This window comes from Mastigoproctus giganteus, chromosome 1, assembly GCF_048544385.1.
Source record: "Mastigoproctus giganteus isolate SK-2022 chromosome 1, ASM4854438v1, whole genome shotgun sequence".
Classification (NCBI taxonomy): domain Eukaryota; kingdom Metazoa; phylum Arthropoda; class Arachnida; order Uropygi; family Thelyphonidae; genus Mastigoproctus; species Mastigoproctus giganteus.
In genome coordinates, this window is record NC_143575.1 from 265,122,132 (window position 1) to 265,147,112 (window position 24,981).

Genomic DNA, 24,981 nt, shown 5'->3' on the forward strand with positions numbered 1-24,981 from the left:
AATCGACCATAGAATACACGCAATTAATAGACATAAGACACACTGCACGGCAGATGAATTTAATTATTCGGGTGGCTTAAAAATATTACTTTGGTTTTTTTTTTTTGGTTGCGAGGAAGGCCCATGGTGTCCTATCGATCATTTATCGAACAATTGCGAGTAGAGATAAGGACGTCATAATTTCATTATATAAGGCTGTTGTTAGCCCACACTTGGAATACTGTGTTCAAGTATGGAGACCGCACCTAAAGAAAGACGTGCTTCTTGAAAGGGTCAAAAGACGGGGAACTTGCCTGGTGAGATCGGCAGTGAGACTTAGAATATGTGGGTTGCAGAGCTTGGAAACTAAGCACCTTATAGGAGACTTGATTGAGGTATTTAAGGCTCTGAGAGGCATAAACAAAATGAATAAGGATGAAATTTTCACGGTTATAAATGATTCTAGAACTAGTGGCCATAATTTCAAGTTACGGGGGGAGTTGTTTAGACTGGATTGCAGGAAGTTTTATTTTAGCCAGCGAGTTATATATAATTTTTTTTTTTTTTTTTTTCTTGTTAGTTGGCGCATCAGCTTCTATGGCCATAATGCACCTCCCAAAGTTTTTGCATTTTACTGTGATCCAAGCCCGAGGCGGGATTCGACCACCTTCGGGTTGCCAGCTAGGCACTTTACCCACCTGGCTAGCCCGGTCGGCTTATAAATTACTGGAATAAGTTAGCAATATGGGTAGTAGAGGCTGACAGTTGGGGGAAATTCAAAGGTCAGCTGGACAATTACCTATAGGACGAGGGAACAGATAGATTGTCTATTAGCTTTTCTCTTATTAATTTTTATTTATTTTAGTTTTCTTATTTTTATTATTACTTATTTCATTTTTTATTATTATTCATTTTATTTTTATTATTATTCATTTTATTTTATTTATTTTTTGGCTGGTGGGCTTCCTTGCACCATGTGGCATTGCTAATACTAAATTACTAATACTAATCTTTAAGTAAATCCTATATCAGTACACTGTGATCAATCCCACCTAGTGGTTCCTTTATCTGCAGGTTTTTAATGAATAAATAATACTGCTGTTAATCAGGTCAAGAGTATTACTTGCTCTGTTTGCCTCTCGAACATGCCGCTGTAGAAAATTCATTCAATAAATCCACAAAAGTCTTGCTAGTGTGCATGTGACCAACCACAAGTTCTATTCAATATCTGGGAAGTTAAATTCCCCCATTTTAAGATATTCTGATTTACTGGCCCACTCTATTTCTCTGCACAATTGCTCATCAGATTCATTAGACCTATGACACACTCCTACTCTCATTTTTCTTTTCCACTGTTTATGTCACACCAAACAGACTCAAAATTGCAATATCCACCCATGTCAAATGAATGCACTCCTTAGAATTTAGATCTTAACTAACAGCACAACCCATTGTCTCTTCCTGTCCTGTCTTTCCTTTCTTTACACATTGTACTTCCCAAATTACAATTCTGCACAGCTTATATCTGTGTGACACCACGTCTCTACTATCCAAGTAATATACACCTTTGAAGTCCTTTTTCGGTAGGACACAAACATGAGTTAGTCGTTTTCAGGTGAGGATAGCATGGTTTTTCGTCCAGCAAACAGAAAATCGACCACAGAACATACCCAATTTACAGATATCATATATAAATACACTGAGTGATCACTGAATTATGACCACCTACCTAATACTTCGTAGGTCATCCTTTTGTCCTCAGTACAGCAGCTATCCGACGTGGCATTGATTCAACAAGATGTCGGAAGCGTTCAGTAGGTATGACCAACCAAGCTGTGCGTAATGTCTCAATGCAGGTATGGAGGTGATTGGTGTATCCAGATGCCTGTTTCCATAGTGTCCCACAAGTGCTCTATGGGACTGATTTCGGTGGAGTTAGGAGGCCAGTTGATCTGCTGGAAGTCAGACTTGTGTTTCTCAAATCATTCCTGCACAACAACTGTCTGATAGCTCGGCGCATTGTCATCTTGGAAGACACCATCGCCATTCGGATAAAAAGTGTAACCTAGCCGGGTGTACACAGTCAGCAAGCAGTTGACGATAGCGGAGACCACTGATACGTTGTTCCACGTGCACCAGGGGTCCAAGTTCCAGCCAGTGAAACATGCCCCACACCATACAACCACCTCCACCGGCCTGCACTTTTGATACCATGCATGGTAGATGAAGAGCCTCATGTTGTTCACGCCAAATCCGTACACAACCATCCACAGTGTGGAGTAAATAACGTGACTCATCCGACCAGCACACCTTCTTCCAGTCTTCTAACGCTCGTCTGCTGGTATAGCCCATACGTGCGAGCCTGCGACGCATAGTCATGCCGGATATTGTTCCGGGTTGGCCCATGTTGTATTGGGTAGTCAACTCTTCAACAGTGCTGCGCCAGTACGAGTCGTCGAACTCGCCGCTCACCTCTAACATCAACCTTTTGCTGACCTTTGCAGTTTTGCCGTGGGATCGCTGTTTGACCATTTTGACACCAATCCTGGTACACTTTAACTACGGCGGCTCTCGAACACCCCATCAGTTCAGCCGTTTGGGAAATCGAGGCACTAGCTCGTCGAGCACTCACAATCTGTCCTTTATCAAAGTCCGATAAATCCTTCCTTTTACCCATCACGCTCGGAATTTTACTACCTGCTGAACCACTAAGATCTTATCTATGCCACGTAGGTCGACTAACTCCGCACTCTCGTGCCTCCCGTGGTCAACGGGTCACATTCAGTTTTCGTAGGGATAGTCATAATTCAGTGATCACTCAGTGTACATCTAAGGGGCGCAATATGACCTTATTTGCTGATTCTCCTAAAACTCTACCACAACAACAACAACAACAACTGATTCAGTGTATGCATATTGTGGGGGGAGGGGTTATAATAAATATTAAATCATTGACTTATTAACTGCAATTCACTTAAATCTCTACTGACGTTTTTAACAGCCCTACATACGCAAATCTGACTGCAATTTACAGAAAATTCCCAATTCTAGGGCGTGTAAAGAGGGGTGTTAGCAGAACATTAAAGACACATTTATTTACAAAAATTTACAAACCTTTAATGAGCATTAAAGACAATATTTACATAAATACAACATCTACATAAAAGAAACAAATAATTACATACAAGCTTACCAATTTCCACATACATACGTAAACCATACTACAGTACACTACACTATCTCTCTCTCATCAACTGTTCTCAATTTACGAATTATTAACATCAGTTGTATTTTACTTAATCTGAATCCTCGATGATTACTCAATCATTCTCTTACATTACCAATTTTTTATCTCTTACATCAGTAATCTTTGCTTCAGCTCTTATTACTCCTTTAGAATATTTGTTTCTAGCCTTTAACACATGAAATGACTTTACAACTGGTATCCTCTCACATCAGTAATATTCACTATTAATTTTCCATTCCTTTCTATTTGCCAAAACAATTCTCCCTAGCGCACAAACCAACCTTTCTCTAGAAATTTCTTAATTTTTCACACGTTATATGACCCTTTCATGTTTGCCGGCAACCTCCAAAACATCCATTTTCGTTTTCACACTTTTCTCTCTAAATATATCGAAACATTAGCATTAGCATTAGTAGAGGCATTTGATGCAAGAAAGCAAGCTTATGCAGCATCAGCCGAAAAAAAAAAAAAAAAAAAAAAAACCCCACTTCCATACACCCCTCTGTTCGTTCAAAATACCTGTCCAGCTGAGCCTTAAACTTATTTAGGCTATCAACCTCCACCACAAGGGATGGAAGTCTGTTCCACCAACCAACCACTCGCTGGCTAAAGGCAAATTTCCGCACATCTATCCTACATCTGTCTTTCCTCAATTTGAATTTATGCCCTCTCAGGTGATTATTCTGAGCAAGACGAAGAATTCTCTTGTGTGGCATGGAAAGGTTACAGAGCAATAAAAAGTACTGAAGCCTATAACAGCTACGAGGTGATGTGTAATAGAGCCACAGAAAAGGTTCGACAGGCAAAGGCAGTTTATGAGAAATCACTAGCAAACAGAGCAAAGAGGGGGGGGGGGATAAGGAATTCTTCACATATATAAATGCCAGGGGATAGTATTAAATACACCAGCTGCCGTTGCAGATGAACTCAACAGTTATTTTGCATCGATATTTACAAATGAAAAGCCTTTTGTGGCAATGGGAAATTGTGGGACGAAGTTGAAAAATATGTAATTAATGATATTGAAATTTCGCAGGATTATTTAATAAAAAAACCTTCGAGCCTACAGGCCAGTAAAGCTCCTGGATTTGATGGAATATACCCTATAATCTTAAGGGAGGCGGCAAGTGAGTGCATTGAACCATTGAGGCTAATTATGCGAGCATCACTAGACTCTGGGGAGATTCCCTTGGATTGGAAAAGTGCCAATGTATCTTCCATACATAAGGTGGCTCTAAGAGTGAAGTGGGAAATTATCGACCTGTCAGTCTGACTTCAGTGGTAGGGAAAATCATGGAGGCAATGATCGAGAGTGGAATTCAGGATCATTTGGATGAATTGAAATTCTCAAGGATACTCAGCATGCTTTTGTAAAGGGAAAATCATGTTTAACAAATATAGTTCGCTATTTTGAAAGGGTAACTCACGAGCTGGATTTAGGGAATAATTTCGACATTGTTTATTTAGATTTCAGCAAAGCTTTTGACTCAGTCCCACATGAGCGGTTGCTTTATAAGCTGGAACAGGTTGGAATCATTGGGAAAATCCTTAGATGGATAGCAGGATGGCTTCAGGGCAGGAGGCAGAGGGTTGTGATAAATGGCTTTTCCTCAGATTGCGTTGATGTAAGAAGAGCGATTCCGCAAGGATCAGTATTAGGACCACTTTTGTTTTTAATTTTCATATAAACGACATCGATGAAGGGATAGAGGGCGTGATGTCTAAATTTGCAGATGATGTCAAAATTGGTAGAGTAGTTAATGATCACTGTCAAGCCGAGCTTGTTCAGAGAGACCTAGATAGACTTCAGGGATGGTCAGAAAAATGGCAGCTATGCTTTAATCCAACAAAGTGTAAGGTATTACACCTGGGAAACAGTAATCCGAAAATAACTTATTCACTTGGTGGAGTTCAACTAAACCCAGTACTGGAGGAAAGGGACTTGGGCCGAATTGATAGACAAGGCTCTCATCATATATTCCCTCCTATCGTGTCTGGGCAGAATTGCAGACACTTTCAAATTCAACCCTAATTCACGGCTTTTATTCAACAATGACCTGTACTTATTAAGTGATTCTGCCGGTCTCCGGTCTCCTACTCTTAATATCATTAGTGCGAACGTGTACAACTATATCACCTTTTGTGCCCTTAAAAATGATATCCGCTCTACAACGTCATCAACCTTTGCCCCTGGCAGACATACCCTGGTCCTATTCCACCTATCCTTTTTACAAAGCATGTTCCCCGTTTCCATGACAATCGAGTCACCAACAACTAAACACTCAGATATCAGTCATCTGACGACGTTTTCTTTTGACTTTCTTTGGACCTGAACACAGGACTTCCACTCATTTCATGTTTAGTTTCTAACAGTGGCTTAGATCAAAAGAGACACTTCGTAAATACCGTTTCATGTCCTATTGTTCTTTACCTTAGCAACCTTTTCACACCTGTTCTCAAATGGCAATCCTTTTTTCTCTAGTCATTGCGCTGTCTCTGTTTGTTCTCCTGTATTATTTAAATTACTTGTTTACCTTTTTGCCACTATTTTAATTCCCACGCCTAAAACTGTCCTTTACTGATTACAGTGTTCTTCAAACTTTAACCTTATTTTCATTAAAACTAAATATCCAACCTTAATATTTACTATCTTTCAATTAATACTCGGGCATTAATGCTAATTCTCACATGGATTTACTTTAGCAAAACAAATATTTCTAATTTAATTTGTAAGATCTACACTGAAGGTGGGTGTTGCTTTGTCGAAGATTAGGAGGAATGGTATGTAGGAACAGAATGACACCTTGCCAAATGAATCTAAACTGCAGCACCAATTAGCTGTATGTGTTATGTGGTTAGTGTTTTCTTTTTTTTTTTCATATATTTTAATTATAAATTTACGAAAAAAGAATCACGAACAGGCTCAATTATTGCTGCACCAATAGCAGACCATCTTGCGACTTTAACCCTGCAAGTGCAACCAGCATTTGTAAATGATTGTTATCAAGGAGAAGTGGAGTATCCATTTCGCGGATGTTTTTCATACTTCTTAAGGTGTACACAAAACGTTTTTAGAGGAAACGCATTGATACCATCTTAAAGTTTGCACATTCAGACTCCATATGCCAGAAATTAATAAAAAATTATTAGATATAATAATTAAGGCTCTCTAAACGTATCTTTATATGGTATGGTGACAATAACTTTTCGAGTACACTGCATATTGAAAAAATCATTTTATATTACCCCACAGAAGTGAAGAGCTTACAAAGAACAAAAAAAAAAAAACTGCAAACTCCAGGCTCAATTTTCTGATTTGTGCTGGCTGATGGGGGTGTATTTGTAATTCAAGTAGTATGAGAACCCTAGTCTTGGAGTATCAAGCTCTTTTTGTCTAGGCGTGCTCGTATTAGTTATGACTTTAAAACCAGATGGCTCAAATGGTTCGAATTATGAACGACAATTTTAACTTCAGTGGCAAGGTTACCGAAGCATTGGAATGAAACGAACTTCGTGCAGTACGTGTTTGATCGATGCATGGTATCCAATTACACCGTCGTGAAATTAATATAGAAATAATATTGAAGTACAATGCGTAACTGGGAATTTAGAATTCGTTTCGGGTAGTCCTTCGTTTCAAATATGTTGTTATCCATCCCAGAAGTCGGCAGATCATCGAGGAGTTCAAGATTACTCAAGTACGTTTTGTGTTAGTTATAAAAGGGCAATTCTGCCAATTAAATTTTACTTTCTCCAAAGATTAAAGGGTTAATAACCCATTTACTATTTTAAACAACCCCTTAATGAGGCTGATTTTATTATGTGACTTTTACTAGATGACTGAGTTCGTGGAGATATGTTCTGACATGTTTCATAACTTAGAAAATCTCATATAAGAATTGGATTAGTTTATTGATGGTTACTGGGGAAGGGAATTGCTAATTTTCTTCGTGATTGCTAAATGAGGAGGGGTCGTGCATTCGTATTTTTTTTATTTATTTTTTGACTCTGATTTTTGTATATTACCTTCTTTCACTTCATAATTTTTCGTTCATAAAAGTCTAGCCCAAATTAAGATAAAATGTTAGCAAAATATTATCAAAATAATCAAAACGTTCGAGGACTGAACTATATTATAGAAATGATGAAGCTTAAGGGATATTCTGATGGATCCCCCTCAGAAGTAATCTCTGACAATACGCCGACGATTCCAACACTTCTGCAAATTCTTCAAGCATCCCTGACAGCTTTTTTTGGAACTTTTAATAGTTCCTATGTTGTATGCTGTTGTAGGGGCATCAGCGACTAAGGCAATATTGCTTCGGATACATTATCTGTAACTTGCGTGTGTTCTGTGTTCGATTTTCTGTTTTGCTGGAAGAAAAACCCGAGTTTCCGAGAGGAAGAACCATGCTACCCTCACCTGAGACCGACTAACTCAGCCACGTTGTGGAAAAGGCCCATAAAAATTCTTCTCGTTATTGATGGGATTCGAACTCAGATCTTTTCCCCCGGAGTACAGAGGACGGTGGTTCTACCAACTCTGCTACCCACGAGGGCAATAGGAGGCTAAATCCGGTGCGTATAACGAGTGGAGAATGTAGTAATGAAGTGTTTTGCAAGAAATTCTTCAATGGAAAGTGCCGAGTGTGGCATAGTGGCATAGTATTTAGGGTTAGGCGCCACCTGTGCTTTCCCACATCTGTGCTGTATGTACTGTGATGGAATGCAGAACTTTTGCATAAGCCAGAAAAAAAGTGTAGTGTCTGCTTTATACAATATTGTATTATGTTCTGTTGTTATGTCTCTGGCTACTTGGTCGCAGGGCCCCTAGTGGGTCCCTACGTTGCCCGCCACCACCACTGGGAGGTGAGCCAGGCTGCCCTCATACTCTGGCTGATCTCCGCCAGGGTCGCCTGAATTTTCTGGATGGAGACCAAATAAAAAAAAAGGGAAGAGAGTGGGAAAAATAGTACAAGTGGTGTAGTCAAAGTAGACAAAAGGAGGAGGATGCAGAAAGAAGGCATCCTCCAGCGGAAAGAAGAGGTGGGAAGGGAGAAGTAGGAATCACCCCTGGTCTGGGAGCCGGCAGAAGACCAGGGAAAGGAAGACAGCTTGCAGAACAAGGGAGGTTTGCAAAGTTGGGTAGGTGCATTGGGAAGTGTGTGAGTTTGTTTGCTATCAGTTCAGTGCAGTCATTCCTACAAGGAAGATGTCCAGCTTGGTGTTTATCCAGTTCTGATAGTGGCCGGTGAGAAGGGAAGAGCAGGTACGAGGAGAGATCATAGCGGTTTCAGGAACGTCTGGTCTGGATGTCTATGTTGTGGGATCAGACGTGGAGAGATGATTCCAACTCCTTTTGAATACTGCTGAGGCATACCTGCTAAAAGTTAAAAACGCTTCCTTTGATTTTAACAGGTTGCTCTCCGGACTAAGTGTGGTTAAATTTAGATCCAGTAACAATTGATTACATAGGTCCAGGTAGTTGTTACACGAGTGTATTACGTGGTGCCAGTCCTCCAGTTCTCCAATGGGCATTGTTCACAAGCCCAAAGTCCTGAAGTCTCTTTTTGAATGACTCATGTACTGTCAGAAGAAAGGTAGTATGTAAATTAGGGAAGAACCAGCCAAATCTTTGTTTGTTGAGGTAGGAGACACTAGGTAGAAAAAGCTTGGTAGTATTGCCTTTAGTGGAATCATCCCAACGGATTTGCCAGAGGGAAACAAGTTCCTGGGAAAGTGCCGAGTGTGCAAAGGCATTGTCATGATTAAAGTACCAATTGCTCGAAGTCCATCTTTTCGTCCGTTTAATTCCGAAGTGCATCGCACAATCGCCAGAGAATTGCTTTGTATTCCTGGATCTATATTCATCTAGAAGCAGGGCTACATTGTTTTTTGGGCCTTGGAGAAGGTGGAGTTTTCTACTGAGTCATATTCCCATGATTTTCCACTAGGAAAACAACTGGCCGCTCTTTGGCTGCTTCTAGATGAATATTGACCAGGAAATATACCGATGAAGGGGTAGCCAAAGCAAAGATCATCTTCAAATGAACCACGCTATCAAAATTGCTAGAAACACGTGAAATACCTTCGATTTAACGAGCTCATTCAAGATACTGCAGATAAACGGGTGTCTCATGCGTTCTACGCCTAGATGAGTCATCAAAAATGTTACAACAAGTCTCAACTCTCTATGGCGTAGCAATTTCAAAACACAAATTCAGTTTCCAAACTTTTGTATCACACGACGTACCTCATAAAGTATCTTGATATCTAACAAAGACACAACAAATTTTCATCTTAAATAAAAGATTTGCAAATGAATTCATGAACTGCTAAAAATGGTTGTTCTTCGATAATTTACCGAAACATCCTAATAAGAAATCTTCATGGTAGCAATATACGAATGACAGGACTCCTCATGCTAGCAACAATAGTGTTAATTAGTGCTGGAGGTGTCCTGAGTAAAGTATCAACATTAGCCATATAGTGCAAGGAAGCCACAGGTTTTTGAAAGGATCACTTCAAAGGGTTGATTATCCCAAAGAGCATTCCTGTAGTGTTCTTTGAGATTAAAATCTTGAAATTCAGCTGGTCACACACACACACACACACACACAGATTTCGTAAACAGGTTATTATTATCTAAGTCCATGGTTCTAATTAAATGGCCAAGCAATGTATGTGTCACAAGCATCTAGGACTGTTAGTTCCCCCTGCAGAAGCTAATAGTAAGCCCAATCACTAATAAAACTCCCTTCTATATAAAAATAATAAAAATAAACATAATAATAAAATAAAATTTCATATATAAATCTAAAAACTCATGACAAAATAAATTGCACCGATTTGCAATGTTATTAAATTCTGATAGTCAGATAAAAGCGCGTTAAAAATGAGAGCATATTTGATATACGCTATCCTTTACTTTGTATTGGGACACTATAAAAAGAAACACCTGCTTGAAATAAAAAGAAATTTTTAATATTGAGTGTAACCCCCATGGACTCTAATGGCATCCGTAACCCTCTGTGGAGACAATTCAAAATTTTTGGTGGAGACTGAAACCTTGCTTCACGTATGTCTACGGCTAGTTCGCTTCAACTAAACTGGTGTCCTGTAGTTTCTCATAGGAGTGGCCTGGATATGGGAAAATCATACCAAAGGAACCTCGTGAGGTACAGAAATGATGAAGGACACAACACTGACACAACAACGGAAACAAAACGGTAGAGGGACTTTATTCAAAAATGGCAACATAGCATTGGATGCCATGATACAGATGCATCACTGCCAAAGATGAAACAAAGCAAAGGGAAGAGGTGGTCCTCAGTAGGAGATATGGCCGTCCCTAATGTCGATGCAGGCTTTGCACCGCCTGTCCCTACTTAGAACAATGTTGTTGATAAGTTCTTGCGGTAACATCGTCCATTTCTCTGTCAGCGCCATCTTCAGATGGTGAACATTTTCTGATGGGTGTGGACGTGTCGCTAGGCGTCTCCCCGAGCGTCCCATATGTGTTTGATGGCATTTAGATCGGTCGGGGATCGGGCAGGCCAATCCATACGAACAATGTCCTCACTTTCCAAAAGCATATCAACAGCTGCAGTGCGATGGGGTGTGACGTTATCATAAACACGAACTCGGGACCAATGGCACCTCGGAACAGACGCACATGGGGAAGGATTACCTCAGTACAGTAGCCTGCACTGGTTACAGTACAGCCTTCGAGTATCTGGAGTTGTGTACGTCCATCCTAGATAATACCTCACCAGACGAGAACACCTGGACCGCCATATCGATCCCTTTCAGTGATGTTAGCCGGGTGATACCGTGTGCCAACCACTCGCCGGATTAGCTGACCTCCAGAATCACTGCTGAGACTGAATCTACTTCCATCGGTGAAGAGTACCTTAAGTAAAGATTTTGTGGTTGTAACCTTTAGAAATTGTGTTGGTCCTTAAGTTTTGCACACCAGTGTAGGACGTCATGTTCTGGCTCCAAAACGGTTTAAGTCAATTCAGGTCTGAGTTTTGGGCTGGAAACGGTCATTACATTATTCTCCTCAAAAATATAATGTACTCATAATGCTTTAAATAAATGCCACAAGATGGTTAAGATGGTTAAGACATAATTGTTCGAAATGTCACAACAGACAAAATTGCCACACGAGGATTATATGAGAATAATTTCATCCACCCATGTATAATTCTGTCCATAAATTACATGTAATTACCATCGTTCCACGTAGGGTGGAAAAGGCTATTGTTTAGATCCCATTAATGATGCGAAGAACTTTTACAGAACTTTTATGGGTTGTTGTAGTTATAGGCGCACTAAAACCTCAGGCCATGTTGCGCCATATATAATATCTTTATAAATTTCATGTGTTTTGTGTTCAGTTTGCTGTTCGCTGTCCAAAAAACCCGGGTTTCCCGGAGAAAAACCGTCGCTCGAGACCGAAAAATTCAGCTACCTTTTGCTGGAAGCAAGACTCGGGTTTTTTTTCCAGTAAAAAAAGCACACCGACCAGAAAACATACGAAATTTATGGACATAATACACATAAGATAAGAAGATGAGCTAATTCTTGGATAGCTCTAATAAGACAGGTTTTTTTTTTTTCACACCTCTTGTGAACGCATCTTGGTCCTTTTCCATCTACATGTACTCCCCAGTTTCATCTATTTGTTATTGAGTACGCATGCCGTTTATTACCTATTTTTAAACTGGTACTAGCATCTGCCTGCCACATATCACTTCTAAATTTAACCATCACATTAAAGAAGACAGTTGAAATAAAGCAGTTAACAAATATACACTGCCCTACCATTAATATCCGGATGCCCCTCCATGGATGGGAAAACATGCAACACGTCAGAGAACCTGCTATAAATACACACACTGGGCTTCGAACAGACAATTGCAAAAGTGGGCATGCAAAATGAAACGTTCAACAGAATTAACAGACTTCCAACGTGGAATGATAGTAGGATGCCACATAAGCAAGCGTTCTGTACGAGACATCGCAATCACTCTGGGGATACCTAGGTCAATGGTCAGTGACGTCATATGCAAATCTTATGGTAAGCAAATGGTAGAGGAATGGGACGGAATCTGCCAAAAAACGGCCTGGTAAATCCGGAAAACTAACAGAACGGGACAAGAGAATTCTTCGAAGAACTGTGCGCGCAAATCGAAATTTACCATTGTCTCAAGTCACACAAACCCTCTGTGAGAGTATTGGGACTAATGTCAGCACGAGTACAATACGAAGGACACTCCATTTTATGGGTTACAATGATGGTGCAGCTGTTCACAAGCCATTGATCACCTCAACAGATGCTAGACGCCGATTAACATCATGTAAGGAGCGCGAATGCTGGACTGTAGAGCAGTGGAAAACAGTCCTATGGACTAGACGAGTCGAGGTTCGCACTCTACCAGTCTGATGGCCGTTCCTGGGTGTCGCGAATGCCAGGGGAACAGTTCCTTCTTTATTATATCCTCCCAACAATGAAGTTTAGTGGAAGCAGTGTCATGGTATGGGGCTGATTTTCATGGTTTGGCTTGGGCCCATTAGTCGTTATCGACAAAACCATAAATGCTCTGCAATACGAGGACATCCTGGGCAATTACTTCCAACATTATGGAAATACTTCGGGGAAGGCCCATACCTGTATCAGCAAGACAACGCGCCATGCCATACTGGTCGGGTCCTAACAGAGTGGTTTGAAGACAAGGGTATGGCAAAGTTGGATTGGACAGTTCAGAGTTCTGATCTGAACCTAATCGAGCATCTTTGGAATGTATTGGATCGTCGGTTACGTGCACGTTGAGATTGCCTAAAGAACAAGGCCGAAGTGGTGGCTGCGTTAAAGGCCGAGGGGAGAAACATATCACCTGACATTTGTAAAAAGTGGTTGAGAGTATGCCGCGAAGATTGAAGACCGTCATAAAAGCAAAAGGTTTCAGCACAAAATATTAAATGACACAATAAAAGCCCTTTTTTTGTCTATAGGCAGATGTACGGATATTAATGGTAGGGCAGTGTATATCCCTAAAATAATACTCTAACTATCCCTGAAGTTGCCCTCATGGGTGGCACAATTAATAGAATTAGCGTCCTCCCCACACAAGGTGGAAACAACCTCACTTCGAATCTCGTCGATGATATGAGGAATTTTTATGGGGCTTTCTCTCAACATGGCTGAGTTAGTCGGTCTTAGGCGAGGGTAGTATGGTTTTTTCTCCCGGAAACCAGGTTTTTCGTCGAGAAAACACAAAATCGACCACAAAACACACGCAATTTGCAGTCAATATATACGGAATAATATGGCCATACTCGTTGATGCTCCTAAAACACTACAACAACAACAACAACAACAACAACTTTTCCCTGAAGTTTTATCTATACCCATATCACTATATTTTAAAAGCTTTTGTGACAATAATAAAAATCACAATTAATCCAATGTTTGATTTACTAAAATTGGGAATTATTATTATGTATTTTTGGTTGACAAAAATATTAGAGCAAACATCCATATGCGCGCTTTATTCGGGTCACAAATGAACACCAACATGTTTTTCTCCATCTGCACCATATCCATGGGGTAACTTGTAACAATTGTTGCCATATGTGGCAGCTGGGAACATCTGATATTTCAGGTAGGAAACGTTTCCTTTCGTACCCATTTTATTAAAGTCAAAGAACGCTACATTCAAAAAGCGATGTATTTTATTTTGTAATACACGTCAGAACATCACATTGGTGTTGTTATAAAGTTTCATGAAAATCCATCCTCGGGGAGATTAGTTAACACATGCGGACGGACGGACAAAGATATACATAACTTGTATACTTAACTTGAGTCAACGATTCAAGGAATTTTTATGGACTTTTCTTCCCAACTTGGCCGAGTTAGTCGGTCTCAGGAAAGGCCACAATGGTTTTTTTTTTTTTTCCTTCTCAAACACTCGGGTTTTTCATCAACCAAATATGGAAATATACCATAGAACATACGCAATTTACAGAAATATATACAGACAACATGGTCTAAGTTGCTGATGTGCCTTCACCTCTACAACATCTGAGCCTGAACTCATTGAGGGTCCACTAAGTTATAAATATCACTGATAAACACGATATCTATGGAAGAACCCAGAGACCCTCCAAAAAGGTTAATTCAAATTCGATACTTAAATAAAATCCAGTTAAGATAGATAGCTTGTCCGCTAGGGAAGTCATGTTGTTGTTTTAGGGTTTTAGTCTTAAAACCTTAAAACAACAACAGACAATGTACACGGAGCAATATGGCCTTGATTTTCGGTTTTCTGGAAAAAAAACCAATTTTCAAAAAGTATAGGGGTTTTGTTCTGTTGTGTAATATCATGGTATGTTGTTTCTCTGACATTTAGCCGTTGGGCCCCTGTTGGGACCCCCCGTTGCCCACAGTTTTCTACAAGGAGGCAGGTCAGGCACCCAGTAGAAGTTTAAATTATTAGTACTCTGGCAGGCTGCCACCTAGTTTCCGAATATGTCGGTAGCTAGGGCCTATAAAAAAATGGATTGGAGCTAGATTAGAATAAGACCGAATGATGTTGAAACGCAGGTGAAGTTGAGTTTAAAAACTAGTGAAATTTCGCTGGTTAAATTAGGGGCGTGTGCTGTCAGAATAGTTAGAGTGGGCCGGAAAGACTGAAGGCTGGGGGAAGTTAGAAATAGGAGACGATAGGGAAGGTGACCCCAAAGAGGACAATGGGGGAGTCCCCATCAGGAGAAAGAGGGAGCAGGGAGGGGGATGTGAAGAGAACTGGGTAAGAGGGCCCAGTTCGGATCGCCAGAGAATGGTAAAACACTGACGAGAGCAGAGTCCAGTTCGAAGAATCGAGTCCGGGCAGGATATTCATGGGACATGGTACATAGTGAGTAGTCTAGTTTGCTAAGTCATGTGCTGTTTTGTCATTCCTGGGACAGGGTCTCTACCATGATGATTTGTCACACAGGTTTGGTGGCATCTAGCCGTGGGAGGAGTTAGTGGAAGATGTCAAATTCTAGCCTGAATAGGCGCATGGTCACTGCGCCCCACCTGAGATCCCTGCTTTGATGGAAGTAGGATTCAACCATCCGAAGGAGATTCACTGAGAGTCCAGAGGGTAGAACTATCCAGTCCGGACCAGCGGTTGAAGAAGAGTTCTTTGTCTGGTGAATAGTTCTCGTGCATATACGAGAAGGCGTTGTTCATTTTCCAGGATGTGGAATTCCTGATCTTTGGGAAGGTAGTGAATTTTCGTTATGAGAATACGACGAAGGTCTTCATAAAGTGGGCAGTAATACGTTAGATGGTACCAAGATTCTTGGAACCTACAGTGACAGAGTGGATTATCAGTGATGTTGAAGGTTGTTAGTATCGCCCGGATAGAGCCGTGGCTTGTCAATAAATAGGTAGTATATAGGCATGGGAAGAACCAGAGAGGACTTGCGGGATATATTGTTTGTACTTCAGGTATAAATTTGTAGGTTATGGCTCCTTTTGTGGATTCCCATCATCGCGCCTGCCAGGCTTGGAGCAGGTGGGAGGAAAGTCGTTTCTTCTCTGCCTTATGGTTGTGTTGTGGATCAGACGTAAAGTCCAGGATAGTTTTCGGTTTACCCTTGGAGAGCTGATACAGAACACTGGTGCGGATGACTTCCAGGTTCAGTGGAAGTACACCCGCCAGGGCCTGCAGAGCATGCAAGAGATACAGTTCTGCAAGCTCTTGTTATCGTTAATAGGATGGATCGTTGTATACTTTCAAGTTTACGATGGTTTACAACAGTCAGTGCCTTGGGAAGAATGGATTGATAATGGCTGCAGTTTACTTTTTTTTATACATTTATTTATAAAGGAATCAAGAAACAGTTTGATCTTCAAATCGAATAGTATACTGGTTACGCGTCCTGGGCAACGCGACGCTGTCACCCATCTCGCTAGTGGACGAACCCACCGATTGGCAGGTATATAGGTACACTGCATTCACGAAGACGGTGATTCGATGCCAGTATGGAATTAACCGACTTTGCCAAAAACGTCTCCACCATGACCATCAGGCGATCATTAGCCGCAATAGCTGCAGACCCCCCCAGAGTCCTATTGCTAACACCCCAACACAGGACTCTATACAGGATTATAATAAGCATGCTAATAAAATAAAATTTCATATATAAATCAGAAAACGGAAGAAATAAATTACCGTATTTTCTAGACTATAAGACTCATCGGTTTTAGAAGGCGAATATATGTAAAAAAAAAAAAAAAAAAAAATTGTTTCTAAACGTATTTCTAAACAAAATATCCGTCTTATAGTAGCATTCCAAAAACTTTCTGCTACCACACACTTGTAATATTAACTTTTACTTTCTTCAAAGAGGGCATCATCTTCGGTACCATCAACGACTTTGCCGATTCTACATTTCTTAAAAGACTTCAAGTTTTCAAGTAAGTAAAATTTTATTTGATGTTTCTTGGGAATAAAGGACAATTGCTTTTAAGATATGCTTAAATTCACTCCCGTACACTAACCAAGAAAAGTACGTCTTATGGTTTAAAAAATACGGTATTTTTAAAAAATCATATATAAATAATACCAACGAAAAAATCGAAATTTAAACAATTATAAAAATTATTCTGGACAAAATAAATAAATATTAATATGAGCAAAAAATAGTAAATCGAAAACAGAATTAAAAGGTTAGCCAACTCTGAACTGATAACAGGAAGTTTTATGGAGATAACATGTTACCGACCAGCTTGAGGTAGATTTACCTCACTACAACATCAACGTCTAGATGTCCTACTTCTAACAACAGACTCTTATCAGGGTTCCTTATTTGTCCTCGGGCCTGCTACGCAACTGGTGCCACATTATTAACAAGTGTGTCAGGAAATATTTGCACGCATTGCGACCACGAGGCGAGTCACATTCAGTCATTCGTTTCAAACGACCAGAGGGAATTCGGTGTAAGACGAATATTCTAAGATGACCAAGGCTGCAGGATACTTTACGTACAAAGTAAGAAAGAAATTCTTATGATATTTGTGTATGTATAACTGTTTTCCTCTCGGATATTTTTATGCGTTCATTGACCACCCTAAAACCTGTTACTTTCCATATGTTAATGGAAAGTAACAGGTTTTAGGGTGGCACTTAAAAAATAAGATTATTGTTTTTATGCGCAGCGTTCATTTTAGAATGTTGTTTTGTAATCACACTCGGATTCTTTTTTCGGTTACGTTTTGGTTTGTTACACACCCTTGAGGATAAAAGTAATTGTAAAAATACCAGAAACTGTTCAATTTTCAAATAAAATATCAAATAAAAAGGATATTTTTAATATTGAGTGTGACCCCCCTCCCATAAAGCTCCATGGGCTCTAATGACATCCTTACAGTACAACCCCTATAAATATAATTTCTTTACTACTGTAATTCCTTTATACTATTACTTTCCCTTTATTTTATTTACCCCTGTACCACACTTTCGTTATTTCATAATCATTAACATCCATAACAAATTATCTCAACCTTAGTAACTAACTTGCCTAACACAGTACGAATGTTCTTTTTATAAAAGGACTATCACTCAATTCCTTACAGAGCTAGATTATGAGTCCTTGAGTTCAGGATTCGAGAAAAAAAAAAACAAGAACAGACTCACGTTCCGAAATGGCCGCTACTTAGAATTTCCTTGCGTTCAGGCTTCCTTCCTGACAGACAGACGTTCACTTCTGGGCACTCCGGTTTTCCTTCGAGGTTGAAGGTTTTCGTTCACTTCTGAAGCACTCTTGACATGACGCACCTTCTTGTGTATACGATATATTCACAGGTGTACCTACTTGGCTCATTCTCTGCAGTTGGAATTAGAACCCATGAGCAGTTCCTTCGCGATTTGTCCTTCAGACTCTTTACAAGGGCCTATATTACTAAGCTGTCCTATCTAACTCTATTCCCCGCACTCAAAAAACCACAATCCACTCTCTGCCACGTATCTTCAAGAACTCTCCCAACCACACTTAACTCTACTTTCGAACCTTTTCTTCTCTGAAGCTTGGAACGCCTTCTCAGGATCGTAACCAATCCTCATACTCTGCTTAATTTTCCATTCCTTCCTATTTGCTAAAACATCGGACCACAGCCGTCTCCCTGGTGCACTAACCAACTCTTCTCTAGAAATTTTCTTATTTTTTTTTCACATGGCAGTATGACCTTTTCATGTTTGCCGATCACCTCCAAAACACTCCCTTTCGTGTTCACCCCTTCTCTGCTAAATATGGCCAACTTGCCAAAATATCAACCACTCTGACGCCGTTTTCTTTTGACGTTTGCCTATTTTGCTGGAAAAATAGGCAAATTGACCAGAGGAAAAAATCGTAATTTTCTTCAAAGATGGCATCATCTTCGATACCATCAACATTGCTGATTCTACATTTCTCGAAAGACTTCAAGTTTTCAAAAGTAAGTAGAGTTTATTTGGTCTTTTTGTTCATTAAAATACGCATGGGAAGATCAGTTAATTCTTGGATGGCCCTAAAAAGCAGTTTTTTTTTCTTATCACAACTCTTGTGAAAATATCTTGGTATATTCTATAGTCTTGAATAGGTGGAATATAGATGGAATATAGATCCGTTATATAGATGGAATATATTTATATATATTCCATCTATATAACGTTTCATTAAAATACATGCAGTGGGAGATAGTTATCACATGCGGACGGACGGACAAAGATAGATATACTTAACCTGAATCCAATGAATGATGCAAGAAATTTTTATGGACTTTTTCCAAAAATTGGCTGATTTAGTTGGTCTTAGAAAAGGCCAGCGTGATTTTTTTTCTCTCAAAAACTCGGGTTTTTCAACAACAAAGTAGGAAAACCAAAGCAATTTACAGAAATATAAACTGCAAAATGTGGTTTAAGTTGCTGATGTGCCTTCAACTCTACCACAACAGCGGGAAAATAAAGTGCCTGCCTCCAAAGGCGCTGACGGGGCCTCAAGCTATTACCTTCTGTTTGCTACCCAGACAATGTCTCTTCTCCAAAGTTAAGGACTATTGGATATTTTTTCAAGAATGACAACTTTATACAGCTTGCATCTAGTTTTAAACCCATTCCTTGTTTTAAACTATCTTACTATTGTCATACCGGGAAGAAGTCCACTTCAACGTGATTAAAATAAATAATTCGAAATGTAACTCTGCTTCCCACTGTCTCTTCTGCCTCTATGATCCATCGAATTCAATCCGCCCCTCTTTTTAAATTCCCCATTCTTTGTTAATTTGTACCCAGTGTCACAAAAGTGGAGAAACGTTTTTCGCTTCGTGTAAGGAAGCACTAGGGTGGGCAGGAGCGGGAGTGCAGTAGCACAAGCTCTTTGAGTAGACCGGGGTTCAAGCCCCTGACTGCTGAATACGGTCGATCTGCCAACCCGCACTGGACCAGCGTGGCAGATTATGATCCATTTCCCTCAGCATGAATTGTGGAGGAGGCTTCCATCCTGCAGTGGGTTGATAATGGCTGCACTTTACTTTTTTTTTTTAGGGTGGTGCAGAGCTGCAGTACCTACATAAAATAAAATAAATTTTCTGTTTATACTCTGGAATGAACACAAGGTCAGAGGAGTTTGCAAGATAGAGAGAATACAAGATACAGAACGGTATTCAGCAGTCCATGGATTTGAATCCCGGTCGCTCAAGAGTCAAAGTATTCTGGACTCATTGAGGGTCCACTAAGTTATAAATAGCACTGATAAAAAATATATCTATGTAAGAACCCACTGAAACCCTCCAAAACAGTTGGATACTTAATAATATCCAGATAAATTAGATAGCTTGTCCCCTAAGGATGCCATGTTGTTGTTGTTGTAGGGCAGTCAGCGACTAAGACCATATTGCTCAGTGTATATTACCTGCAAATTGCGTGTGTTCTGTGATCGATTTTCTGTTTGCTGGACGAAAAATCCAAGTTTCCGGGAGAAAAAACCGTGCTTCTGAGACCGACTAACCCTGCCATGTTTTGAAAAAGCCCATAAAAATTCCTCCCGTCATCGAAGGGACTCGAACTCAGATCTTTTCTACCCGGTGTGGGGATGAAGGGATTCTCTCAACTGTGCTACCCACGAGGGTTAGGGATGTCATGTTCGAAATAATATTTTATTATAATCCAGGTAAAATACATATAATATCCAACATCTTAACTTGGTGGAAATTACGCTTTTTAATATCTATACCTCAGTTATCCCCATTCTGAATTTTTTTATATACATGTAATCCTCTAAAAATTTTTATCATCATGTACTTAAACTGTACTTAAATATGGACTATATTTATAGAGAAAACAAGAAAAGTTTTGATCTTAAAATTTAATACTGGTTAGGTCACGTTACTGGAATAGTTTCTAGTTTGACAACAACACGCCTCTTAATCTAGTCCACCTTTTCCGGTTTGATAACTAAACAGACAAGTTTTGCTAAGTCAAGAGTAATCCAGTTGAAGGTAAAACGGAATATTTAAGATACAGTTATTTTCGGAAACAGTGTGCAGTGCTTTAGACATTATTGTTTTTAAACAGTTGTTATTACCAACGAGTTTGTTTTACTTGTTTGAAAAAAATATCAAATAAGAATACTGCATAGATTTTGATTTTTAAGCAAAACTTGCTCTCCAGATGAATTTGTTCATTATGCAGGACCGTCGTGGGCAGCACAGTTGGTATTCCTTCCTCCCAACACAGCGTGGAAAAGATCCCGGTTCGAATCCCGTCGTTAACGCGAGGAGTTTTTCAGTAATGTTGCTGAATTAGTCGATCTTAGGTGAGGGTAACGTGGTATTTCTTTACCCAGAAAACTGGGGTTTTTCATTCAGAAACACAGCAAATAGACCAAAGAACACATTGTTATTGTAGTAGAGTTTTAGGAGCATCAGCGACTAAGACCATATTGCTCCGTGTGTATAGTGTCTGTAAATTTCGTGTTCTGTGGTCGATTTTCTGTTTGTTGGATGAAAAACCATGCTGTCCTTGCTTGAGACCGTCTAACTCAGCCACGTTGTTAAAAAGGCCCATAAAAATTCCTCCCATTATCGACTGGACTGGAACACAGGTTTTTTTCCACCCAGTGGGGAGGACCGCGATCCTATCAATTGTGCTACCACGAGGGCTGGAACACACGCAATGTACGAACATATTCCTAAACCAACAAACATTATTCAGTTAGAAGTTATCCATAATCAAAGTCACTATTGTGAGTTAGAGGAATTAGTGAGTCTGATTTAGCGATCGAATATTAGCAATCCGAAGACATTATTATAAGGTTAGTTGTTGTACAGCTTTAAGCGAATTAGTGCCTTAGACCATATTGCTACGCATGTATTTTCTGTTTTCTGGATGAAAAACCGAAAAAGGAAAGAAAACCATCTCCTGAGAACTGACTAACTCAACCACGTTGTGAAAAAGGCCCATGAAAACATTCCTTGCTTCATTGAAGGGATTAAAACTCAGGTCTTTTCCACTCAGTGTGGGGAGGACGTTGCTCATACCTACGCATAAGGGTTTATTATAAAGAAGTTTCACTTTATTTTAGCTGGATCCCAATTAGTGAAGTCTGATTAAGTTTCAATTAAACTTGGAGCCATAGTAGAAAGTATTGTTGACACTGCAAATATTTTCGTCTGAATTCTACTGAATCAGAAGAATTACCACTTTTCGTTTGTCAAAAAATTTTTAAACCTTTATTCAATATCTAGTAGGGCCACCTTTTGTTCGAATTGCAGCCCGCGCACGTGGTAGCATGTATTACACTAGATGCTGGAGGGAGTTTAGATCCAGATTTGATCATTTTTCCATCAAGATATTACTCAGCTGCTGGAACTGCGAAGCAGATTTGCCCTTTTCAACATACCTCAGACATTTTCAACTGGATTCATATCTGGAGAATTAGTCAGCCAATGTAGATGTTGGAAATCTTGGTAATGTTCCTCGAAACCATTCCGATTTAATTTTTCTCTGTGGACAGTTGCGTTGTGGTTTTGAAAGAATCCATCGCAATTTGGGTAAAAAGGAAGCACTGCAGAGTGAGGTTGTCCGGTACGACAGAAAGGTATTTAGACATTTAAAGGACAGAAAGGTAACACGATTTTTATGCATGAGCGGACGCAGTCCATACCGATAGAACATATCACATAACATGGTACAGACAGAACATACCACATAACAGGATACCACCTCCAGCCGATTGAGCGATGGACAGTTGAGTCTGGATGCATAACTTGATGTGGTTCACGCGACACTCTCCCCTGACAAAAAACTGTACATTGAAACTCATAAGGCCATATGATCTTTTTCCATTCTTCTACAGTGCATCCCTGACATTGTTGGCACCACTAAAGTTGAAACTTTCGATTCTTTACAAAAAGATGAAGCTAATTACGTTTTCCTATGCGAAAGCCACCAAATGCTAAATTCTTCAAATGCCACCCCATCGTTTGGTTGGAAATGGTTATTTCCCTGCCTAGATTGAATTTTTAGTCCTTCGCTACATACCACACTTTCTACTCATAGGCACAGTTCACTTTATATTTTTGTGGTCTCGTCCTTGAATTACAATTTTCTGCCACATTTCTTCCTTTTAGAGCTGAATTCTTCTTTCATGTCCCAGTCATTTATGCTTGCTTTCTACCAGTGATTTCCTTTTTCTTAATTGTGGTACCTGCTAAATGTGCGCCAACAATAACACCTTTCTCAAAATCGGAACGATCACCTGCCTTCCCCATGATCAGATCTAAAAAGTCTCAGAAAGGCGTAAAGAATTTATCTAATACCAAGGAACTTGTGATCACACCATGTGACAACTTAAGTTTTCATACCGTACGTTCAATTATCTGTTGAGGCTAATTGCAAAAGTTGTCTAATTTTTTGGTCAGTGAGTGTAGGATTTTATATTAATGATATGTTGTTTGTTAATAAATAAATTTATTTTTATGCTAATTCTCGTCAAATTTTGTTTAATTTTTTTTATTTATTTTTAGGAATGGATGGAAAGCATTGCGAATGCAAAAGATGGATCATTCTCTTAGCACACTGGCTTCTTAAGCAATCATTGGTGAAATGATAAAGTGGAATAAACGACTAGCCTTTCTGTCTATATTCATTGCAAGTTGTCTATTTGTCTATTTTCTAAACGGCAGTCCGTCCTTCAATGTTATTTATAACTATGTCCTTTCAAAAATCACTGAACTCGACTGTAGTGAAAACTGTCCAAAATTTGTAAATGCTTGGTTTCAACCCAATTTCAGATATGCCAAAATAAAGGCAGTTAAGCATCAATATGGCAGCGAATTTGATGACTGGACTAACGTTACAAATGGAATTTATGCTTATTCAGCATACGCTGATAATCGGCTAAATATGAATGGACTGTTAATTCGCATTGTAGCTGTAGGACCTCGGTCGAAGCCTTTAACTAGAAGGATTAAATGTCTGCTCAAATACAACTTATCATCGGTGTATGGGGGAGATGTCACCTCCTCCTTCCTTAACCTCCCAGAGCATCATGAAACACAGGACACGGCCATCTTCTATTATTGTTACGCCAAGTCCAAAACACCTCCATCTGAAGTAGGACTTCAAGAAGTAACAACTAACGGTCCAGTAATATGGCTTCCTGTTCATAAACTTAATATATCTAGATTTATGGATGGACAATCATCTACCGAAATTAATTTAGCTGTGTGTGTTCGCCCATTATTTGGACCATTTCAAGACACTCTGAAACTTGCAGAATTCATTTCCTATTATGAAGCTGTGGATGTGACGAGGTTTATCTTCTATGACTTTGAAATATCTGAGGAAACGATGAACTTCCTAAAGAAACTTTCCAAGAGGGGAATTCAGGTTGATATATTACCCTGGAGTTTACCTGCAGACAAAGTGAACGTGTGGGAGATTGGTCAAGTGGCTTTCCTTCAAGATTGTATTTACCGGTACATGAATGACTTCACCTACATCTTGATAGTAGACGCTGATGAGTTTCTCATCCCTCAAGAACATTATGGAATTCTACAGATGCTTGAAGATTTGAGATCCAAAGCAAAGAGGCAAGTTGGAAGTTTTCTTTTTCTCAACAGTTTTTTCTGTGAAGGTCCATCCTCTCTTGACAATTCCATGTTTGATGTGCCCTTGGTAACTCAAACGTCGACAATGCATGGAATTGTATGGCCTCCTCGAAAAAGATCCAAGTATATTGTACGTCCTCAAACTGTATTGACAACTGGTATTCATTTTGTTTGGAACCATATAAGGGGTTGGGAGGAGGCAACAGTTCCAAAAGAAATCTGTTTATTACATCACTACAGAAACAGCCTTTGTGATGACGATACCGAAGGACCGTTTGTTGAAGATAATTCTGCAACTGAATATGGGTTTGGTATCATGAACTCTGAGGCCATGAAGACGTGGCAGGAGATATCTTCTACTTCACAGACTATAATTTCGAAGTGACCTGTTCTCAACTATCATTGCTGTTGCTTAAGTATTCTGAAATCTATAGGATTTTACAGATTTTACACTTTTTTAAAATGCATCTGCCTGTTTTGATATAGTAGAAGGTACCAGGTCCATGCGGTTTAACCATAGGAGAAAATGAAGCAGCTGTTTCAGTTGGTTTCAGAATACCTTTCATAATGTTTTTATTTGTTAAATATTATTTGAATCTTATCT

At 39.6% G+C, this 24,981-nt stretch overlaps 1 protein-coding gene across 1 annotated transcript; it reads left to right on the forward strand.

The window, feature by feature from the left end:
- The first annotated feature begins 23,496 nt into the window (after positions 1-23,496).
- On the forward strand, positions 23,497-24,891 carry LOC150091903 (beta-1,4-galactosyltransferase galt-1-like). Its single transcript, XM_090386137.1, has one exon. The coding sequence runs from the start codon at positions 23,671-23,673 to the stop codon at positions 24,760-24,762; it is 1,092 nt and encodes a 363-aa protein (XP_090242263.1). The 5' UTR covers positions 23,497-23,670; the 3' UTR covers positions 24,763-24,891.
- Positions 24,892-24,981: the final 90 nt, after the last annotated feature.